The sequence below is a fragment of the Crocodylus porosus genome, unplaced genomic scaffold (genome assembly GCF_001723895.1).
Source record: "Crocodylus porosus isolate Cpor-Errol unplaced genomic scaffold, CroPor_comp1, whole genome shotgun sequence".
NCBI classification, from domain to species: Eukaryota; Metazoa; Chordata; order Crocodylia; family Crocodylidae; genus Crocodylus; species Crocodylus porosus.
This window is the reverse complement of record NW_017728924.1, coordinates 1,288,014-1,296,965: the sequence shown is the minus strand read 5'-3', so window position 1 is coordinate 1,296,965 and position 8,952 is coordinate 1,288,014. Positions and strand designations below refer to the sequence as shown.

Genomic DNA, 8,952 nt, shown 5'->3' with positions numbered 1-8,952 from the left:
GCATATATAATGCTGTGACCATGCAACTGGGTATAACCCATATCCCTGCTAATGGCCAGCTGGATCATTTATACAGATGCACAGAGGTTAGGTAATGCTTAAGACAAGGATTTATTCCAATAGTCTGCAAAGTCTGTTGGCAGGCATGCTTTCCATGCATAGCTACTCTGCCATATGTCAGGGGACCCTGGTGACTGATCTGAGAGGAAGGCTCTGTTCAGAAAGGCTCCATTTCAAAGTATGCAGTAGTTTGCCACAGTTTTACATGATTGGCATTGCCCCGGCTTGAGTTTTAATGTGGGTTTCACTTTCCGGTGGACTCCTGAGCTGCAATTGGTCTTTAACAAATAAAGGAAATGTCATCCCGTGGCCAAATGCTCATATTGAGCAATGCCAATGGGATGAGGGGGATACAGTCACATAATAGAGGATTACTTAACCACCAGAGAAGCAGTCACAGACTCAAGGGGTCTTCCGAAGTCTGGTTATGTGAGCGGGGGAGTAGCCCCGCTGTCCAAGCCTATGGGCTCCATTTTGTCCACGTTCCCAAAGCAGCAGTCCCTGCATGATCTGCAGTGTCATCAGTTCAGACCAGGGCCTAATGCTTCACTGCGCCAGTCTACTCGGAAGCAGTCATGATTCACCACATACTTGTCCTTTGCCAGGGTCAGGTTTTTTCTTGCAGCATACTGCAGTGCTTGGAGGGCCATCTAATGGCATGAACGCAAGCCTAGAAGAGGACTGGACTATTTCTTTGTGTGCATATATGATCATTACAACCAAGACCCTTAGTCACCGACTTACTTACTGAACCATTGATCTATCTACACTGCTGGCTCCCCAGATGTTTTCAAGCATTTGGTGTCGCTCTGTGGTGTCTGAGTGGGCAACTGTGGCTGTGCAGCATCTGAAGGCCTGCGAGTGTCATAAAGGAACTTTGTTTCTCGCTTGTCAGCATTTAACTTTGAAGTTTGATGAGTTTGAAGTTGTTCTTCTTTAACAGCCAAAATAAAAATAAAATATTTATGGTAAAGCATAAAAATGTTCCTTCAAAACTAACGTAGTGAATAAACACACCAAATAAACCTCCGACTGGTCCAGGGACATGGGGAAGGTGGTGCTATAAATCTACAAACATTTTAGTTCCTTGCTTAATGTGTCCCCCCCCTGACCTCCCAAATTAGTTCCAATTTTCAGTTAAGTTGATACAACAACACAAATCCCACCATATAATGTCATATTTTATGGTGTGCTTCTGCATATTGTTCTGTAGCTACTGAGGGTATCAACTCCTGGTTGAAACAATGTTCTGATCTTAATTGTTTTACAGAGTGGAAGAAAGATTTACTTTTTAATAAAAATACTTTAAAAAAAAACTCTATTATTTTCTTTATTGTTGCATAATTTAGCAAACATCAGCTGTGGAGGAGCGGTGAACTGAATGGGGAAATCATGGGATGCTGGGGAATTTTATGGGGGGGGTTTTTTTTGTTTTTTTTTTGATTGAACCTTTTATTACTTGTCGGTGTCTTAAAAAAAAAAAAAAAAAAATCATCTTTAAGTACTTGTTAGTCAACATAGAGCCTTGCCGTTAGCTTTTTCCCTTCATTGCTCTTGCTCATTAGTTTTGTGCTCATGCAAATTTATTTCTGTACTCTGCTTTCCCAGCACAAAACTACTTGATGCTCAACACAACAGCTCTGATGCATGGCAAGTTGCCTTGGGTGGGGTAGGAGAGGCTGGGGCCAGCATCCATGATGGCCCCCAGTGGCCTTACCTAGGGACCTCCTGGAGCTGTGGTGGCAATGATCCCGGCACGCAACGCCTGGCCTGGAGCCAGAGCGTGGCTCTGGCTGGCCAAGCTCCAGTTTCAGGCAGCATGTGCCCCACCCCGCTCTTTTCTAGCAGGTTTTTGTGACACCGGGAAATCCCAGTGTCAATCCCCCGCACCCAAATGCTGCAAAGTAGCAGTGCAAGGAGTGCATGCATGTGCAGTGCGTGCAATTTGTGGTGCCGCAGATAGGTTTGCAGCACCACAAACCGTGTGTGTGCTTGTGGGGATGCACACCCCCATTAAATACTGAGTCCAAGTGGAAAGGGGAAGTGATTATCAAGTGATTATATAGTTAAAAAAAAAAATGCAGGTTCATCAGGTCTGGCAGGGGACAGGACATGGCAAGAAACACAGGGAAAGCTCGAACCAAGTTAAGTTCTGAGCAGTCTCTGATAGAACAAATCTCAGAGCTAAACTCAATAGGGAGATACAGTATTCAACGGCTTTATCTTCTTGTTTTGCATGGGAAGCCCTGTGCTAGGAAAAGCAATGTGAAGCAAGTGCCATGGCAATGGTCACTGAGCTGAGGCTAACCGGTATGAGCATGGTTGTATATAGTCATAGGCTAAAAAACAAATGCATCAAACAGGGCAGCAGATGCCATCTTGGGTAAGGCAGGGGCTGTCATTTCAATTTCTGATGTGAATTATTAAGACAAACCTGTGTTGTTGTTGACCCTCATGGGAGTTTTGGGCTTGCTGTAGGCCAGAGGAGGAAAACCTGCCGGGGATAGTAAGGGGTCACCATTCGTCCCTCATCACTGCCATCCAGTCCACCAACTCCCGTCTTGGAACCAGTATCGCCCTTTACACGGATGCTGCTTCTCTTCCTCTCTGGGAAAGCATAAGCAGCTGGTACATGTTGACAGGAATTGTATGGTACTATTTCATAAGCAGGGCGTTTTTTTTGCAATAGCTTTGTCTGACTTTGCCCATCAGAAATGTGTCAGCAGTGACTGATATTTTTAAAGATTTCAATATCCTTAGATGGGCTCTTTCTTGTATAGCAATAAAGGGGATTTGGTTGTTGCTGTCTGAAATAATTAGACTAGCTTGAATAAATGGTGTGGACAAAGACAACGTCACGCGAGCTCTTAGTTTGCACCTTTATTTTTAAAAAATGAAATATTCAAAGTACTTTCTCTTTCAAATATCAACACGTAATATATTAACTTTTACTATTTACAGCATGTTGTTGTGATGCTCTTGTAGAAAATGCATGCTTCTGGTCTGAAAACCAGAGCAAAATGCAACAGACCATTAAACTGCAGCCATATAACATAAACCTGTACAGTATCCAGTCACTAGTCAGCACAGGAGTTAGTTAGAGCAGGAATAAAAAATTGGAATCTATTGTTTCCTAGCAACAAGGCTCAGGCCATTATAACACGATTTCGGTAAGATTAGAGCCTCTAACCGCTGTTAGATAGAAACCGAAGATCTTGGCATACACTGTAAACATTTTAACTTTTCATGAGAAAGCTAAAAAGGAATCTTGTTTTGACGTCTATTGTACGCTATGCTTCTCTTTCTCTTGAATTGACACTTTTGCCGGAAGAATATGAAGATTTCAATGTTTTATCATGGTTCATACAAGTAAAATATTGTCAAGGACACAATCCGATATACTAACATTTATTAAGAGGCTAAAGTCCACCACTAAATCTAAGGAAAGATTGTAATTGGCAAACACATTTCCTTTGACAAATAATGTAAGGTGACAAATGCCAAGACAACTCCACAGTAAGTTGAACTCTAGTATTGTCAGTTTCTGTTGAGAAGTATTTTTTTCTTACGCTCGGTAAGCTTTTGACCTGGTAATGTTTTTGTCTAAAGGACAGATTGAAATAACAGTCAGCATTTTGTGGGGAAAAAACCCGTATGCAAATCTGTGGTGGGCTGATCTGAATGTTGAAGTGTTTGATCAGTTATGCTGATGTGAATCCCACAGAGCAAACAAGCACGTTGAAAGGAATCGGCGTTGTCTTTTTTTTTTGGTCTTGCTTTATTCTAAAATATATATTCCAATCTCTTTATAAGCTCCTCTGTAAAATGCTTTAGCATTAGGGTACTGTACCTTGGCTTCCAACAACATTAATACTTCCTCTTTATAACACTAACATTGCTTGCCCTCCCCTCCCCAAGGGTGGTGCTATAAAGAGGGCTCAGTGAACGGGATAAGTGCCGACCTTGTAAAAACAAAACTCCTGAAAGTGTGTGAACATGGGGGGGGCGGAAAAAACCAGAGAGAGCCAGCTCCTAACTAGTGTACAACTTAGAAGACATTAAAGATCTCAAACTAAACAGCTAGAATGTGTATACCGAGTTGCACATTGACCAGTTCATATATATTTATTTGGCTATGTTCTACATATATATCTATATATATATATATATATATATTTATACCTTTGAAATGTTCTAGATTCTGTAAATAAATATGAAAGCAAAGGAAACGTTATTTTTACACATTGTTGTTTGGCTGTCATAAAAATATAACATGAATCTTCTCGTGGCCGGTATTTTGCTTCAGGATAGCGTGCAATCGTGTTTGGTTTTTTTTTTTTCACTTTCAGAATCACGTTCCCAGTGCAGAACGCTACTGTAACATTATTTGATCTAAAATGACCTTAGAACATTTTTTTTTGTTTTTTTTTTTTAGCATTTGGGTCTCTAGGCTATAGTGCAAAATTAAGAAACACGAAGAGAATTGTTCTAGCTACAAAATAAATAAATAAATAGAAAACATGGATCCAGAAAGATTAACTGCCTCCATCTGAGGCTGTTCTTGAACAAGAGGGTCCAGATTTATGAATCTGGTGGAGCTCTCATGAACGATGTCTGGCCTGTGTGTGAGTATGACTTCAGCCTCCAGTGCTCTTTTATTAATAATCCATCCACTTATCGTTAGACATGTTGTCACTTTCATTGAAAATGACACTGGATTTTTTTTCTTTTTTTCCCCAAATTTCTCAAACATGATTGAAGGCATTTTCTTATATCACCCCGAACGCAGGGTTTTGTAATGTCATTTGGTTCTTTATACATCGGTATTCTCAAAAGGAACGCTGCCTCAAAACGCATCTTAGAATGCCTACCCATGAACTGGAAATGCCAAACCTGCTTTCAGGGACAAACTTGTAATACATGTCACTCTTTGACCTTTGGGCATAATAATGCGAACAATAATAATCAAGGCAATATTAAAAAAACCACAGCTGTAGGTAATACAAAGTGCATTTCCTGCATATAATACAAATATAACTTTAAGAAACTAAAGGCACAAGCTAACTAAATAAGTATTACATACTAGAAATGCACAGTTCAAGGTAATTACTAAGAGCTTCCAATAGTTGTTTATAATGGATATTTAAAGCAGTTTGAAAATGATACATCATCAGTGAATTGGAAAAAAGTATAATCGCTTAAAATATAAGTAAAATAGACTCTAATATTGACATCTTGGATCAGTGATAAAATACATCATCACGTTTATGAATGCACTCTCTATATACAATTCATAAATTTTTTTTTTCATTGATTAAAAGCACATTAGAGGCTCAAGGATCTGAAGGTCCATTTTTAGGCTAGTGTGGAGGTATTCAAAGTCTCCATGATTTTACAGCAAATCACTGAAATCAGAACTATCAGTCAGCTCCAACTGCTGTACGTTAGTTAATGATGAGCCCAATCGCATAGTTTACCTCTGGATTTAGATCCACATTTTCCCAGAGTCCGGGGTGTGGCACTCTGACTAAGACCCTCATTAGGCTGGATCCTGCACTGTCGAAGCTGGTCACTGCAGTAAGTCTACACAGGGGGGCTCATGTTGTGAAGCTGAGAACTGGATCCAAACTTCCCCAACGCTTTGGCTGGGTTTCGGATCTGATGTTCCAACTCAGGCTCATCTCTAACTCTGGTACAGTTTGCTCCACTTGCCCAAAAACAAAAGGAAAAAGAAAGAGAAAAGGAAAGAAGGGGGAGAAGTTGCATCGCCTTGGCTAAATATAAGCTAAGACCGCTTGAATGTACTCACTATGCCTGTTTCAGTAGAAATGTGCAATAACATCATTGTTATGGATACACGATCCTAAAACAAAACTTTAAATCCCTTCCGAAGTTTGCAAAGACAGGTTGCGAATAATCCACGGCCTCCCCCTTCCCCGCCCCCCCCAACACGAGACAATCGGGTCCTTTAAAAGTGACAGGTTGAAAGAAAGATCACGTATTCTACTATGAAATCACTGTGCTGGCAGCTCATGATCGCCTGTGAAATACAATCCCTTCCCATGCAATATCATGCTTTGCTATGTGCTCTAGATATCGAGCCAAACGAGTGAACAGTCATCCCCAAAATGTTCTACATGTAATAGCATTTACCGTCCGCACTCAGGTTCCTGGCCCAGCCATCTTTTCTGATGAAAAAAGACGAGTACAACATAACTGTTAATGGCAGATGAGACACAGATTAAAACCAATATCACTGCAATTTCCAGATGAAGAATCCCTGTCCAGTGAACATGAAGAACGCTGTGCTCTATAGTCATACAGGGTTTTTGTTACCCTCGTTGGCACAGAGTGAACCCTCCCAGGCTTTCAATTTGTCCCAAGTAGACAAATAGGATGCACTAAATTAGAGCCCGATCCAAACCCACTGGAGCCAATGGACAGACTCCTGCCGACTCCAACAAGCTTTGCATCAAGCCACATGCACATTTCTGTCTGCTTTTCTAGCAGTGGCACCATGTGCTACTGGATCCCCCAGCTGGGAGGGCTTTCAACACGTAAGTGAATCTGGCCCAACCCCGTGCGGACTGAAGTCCTCGGGGCGAAAGGCATACAACACCATCACATGCAAAACTCTCTATATAACATGACATTTACCACTGAGTGACGGGGAGGAGTCTATGGATAACAGAAGATAAATGTCATATGGGACAGCCATTATGTACTACTGTATCCAATACCTCTTGTGTTCCCGCGCCCCCCCCCGCCCCCAACATGTTAATTCAGGTCTGAAACCTCTTTAGATTGTAGCTGTGAAAAATGACATGTACTGGGTGGGTGAGCAACTATCCGTTTCCAAATACAGTCCTGCAGCACTTGCTCATGTAAGGCATCCCACTGAAGTCACTGGGACATCTCCTGGGGGATACAGACCCCCCCAGGTGAGTAAGCACTGCAGACTCGAATTCATCACCTTTTGTAATCAATACAAAGTTATCAAAGCAATGAAATAAGAACTGGTGCATCTTTAAGAAGAAAGCAGAGCACACGGAAGCCTTACGTGTTCGGCCAGTGTGTTCTGTTCCTTTTTAAGTCGGGTTGTCGAACCTTTTGAACTCTGCTTCCGAAATTTTGAATACTGCCACACAAGAACTAAAAATCTTCACTGTCATCTCTCAAAGAGTTTAAACAAACAATATTAAAATACCATCTTCTGTCACATTTAAAGGCAGTTGGATATGTTTTTTTTCCTCTATATTTGTATATACAGAGTTCTGATCTAGAAAAACCAATACAATAAACCTTTTTTATGTTTAAAAACAGGCAGTCTTTGGTGACGCAAAGGCAGAGATTTTTTTTGTTACCTCCTGCCTATTTCACTCTGTCTCATAAAGTGAATGTTGTTGGCACTGTCAGAAAGTTCAAGATACTGCTCCACAGATAATACAAAATATCCATCATATCCTTGTACCCTCCCAGTGCTTAAAAGCTGCTGTTTCTCTCCCTCTGTCCATGATCTAATGCCTTCTTCCCCTTCTTGCAACCGTCTCTGTTCCTTAGTCCAGGCTTGCGCTACGGCCCTCTGCCTGGCTATTTCTAAGACATGGTTCTTCTCCTCTTCTATGGTCGTTCCATACCGAACATTAAAGCACAATGCGCCGTGCTGGAGTTGTATATCGGCAAACCGTCTAGTCCTGCCATTGATGACAGAAGTCATCTGGGACACAGTGACATTAACACCATTTTCCAAAATGCGCCGTCCCCCAGTGTTGCCTATCAGAGCCAAGTCTTCTTCCAAAGACCCCAGCTTGATGAAGTAGTGCGTATCGCGGCCATCTATGGTAAAATGGAGGTTCTCCAGATAGTGAGCATTGTTGAGGATGGCAGCAATACGCCGACTATCCTCATTTGCTACTCCTATAATGTCAGCAGTCACTATTCCATCCTTAATAGCAAATTTGATGCCTTTGCCAAAAACTGAAGGAATGGCTGCAAACCTGGGCTGTTTTCCTCCTTCAAGACACCTCCCGTCACTGTACCTGGGGGTCATAGGAAGTTGGTCCAAAGAGATAAAGTTTCTTAGTTGTTTTTGTAGCTCGCATTGAATGCCAAGGATAGTCTGGAAAAGAAAACATCATCAATGTTTGAGGTAAAGATTTTATACACAATTCATAACTGGCCCCTATGACAAACACTTTCCTTCTGATCTCAATAGATGGTTAGCTTATCAGAGCTTGAACTGACCATCTACATTTGTCTGTACAATACTGTGCACATCTGTAGAGCTACAGAGATAAAAAATACATAGTTTCTTTAGTGACAGTCTAGGTCTACTGCTTCCCGTCTTTTCCATTTCCAGTCATCACATTTGGAAATATAATTATCGGATCTTGTGTCTTTCCGTTGCTTTAAAAAACTGGAGTAAGTTGGTGAAAATTCTTTATCATCTCCCAGAAACTGCTATTCTAGTCCGTCTCCCTGAGAAGAGGGTTTCCTCCTCAGACTTCCTCTGGAATTTGGGAGACCTGAATTTAAAAAGATGCTACAACTTTGAGCATCAGTTACTTTATTTGTGTCTCAGTTCTCCTTACATGAAGTGGGAATAATGTTCTTAATCCTGCCCTTAAAAGGGAAGTACAGTAAGGGTTGTAGAATGTCCAGACACTAAAAGGAAAGGAGTAACTAGCTAAGATCAAGAGACAGATTCATTGCTTCATCCCTATTCAGGAAAAAAACCCTCTCACTTAAATCCATATATCACCATAATTCACCATCCAGCGCAAGCTGGCAAAGGCATGCAGTAAGGCAGCGGCCCTAGATTTTAGGAGGGCAGACTTCAACGAGCTAAGGAGGATAGTTGGAGAAGCGCTGAGGTCCCGGAGGGGAGGGGAG

At 41.5% G+C, this 8,952-nt stretch overlaps 1 protein-coding gene across 2 annotated transcripts in view; it reads right to left on the bottom strand.

Annotated features, from left to right (window-relative positions):
* Positions 1 to 2,927: 2,927 nt before the first annotated feature.
* TENM1 (teneurin transmembrane protein 1) overlaps positions 2,928 to 8,952 on the bottom strand; it is a 503,051-nt gene continuing 497,026 nt past the window's right edge. For both annotated transcript variants that reach the window (XM_019540172.1, XM_019540173.1), the window contains one exon: positions 2,928 to 8,179. In XM_019540172.1, coding sequence (XP_019395717.1) covers positions 7,421 to 8,179 — 759 coding nt within the window. In that variant the 3' untranslated portion in view covers positions 2,928 to 7,420. The remainder of the gene's footprint in view (positions 8,180 to 8,952) is intronic.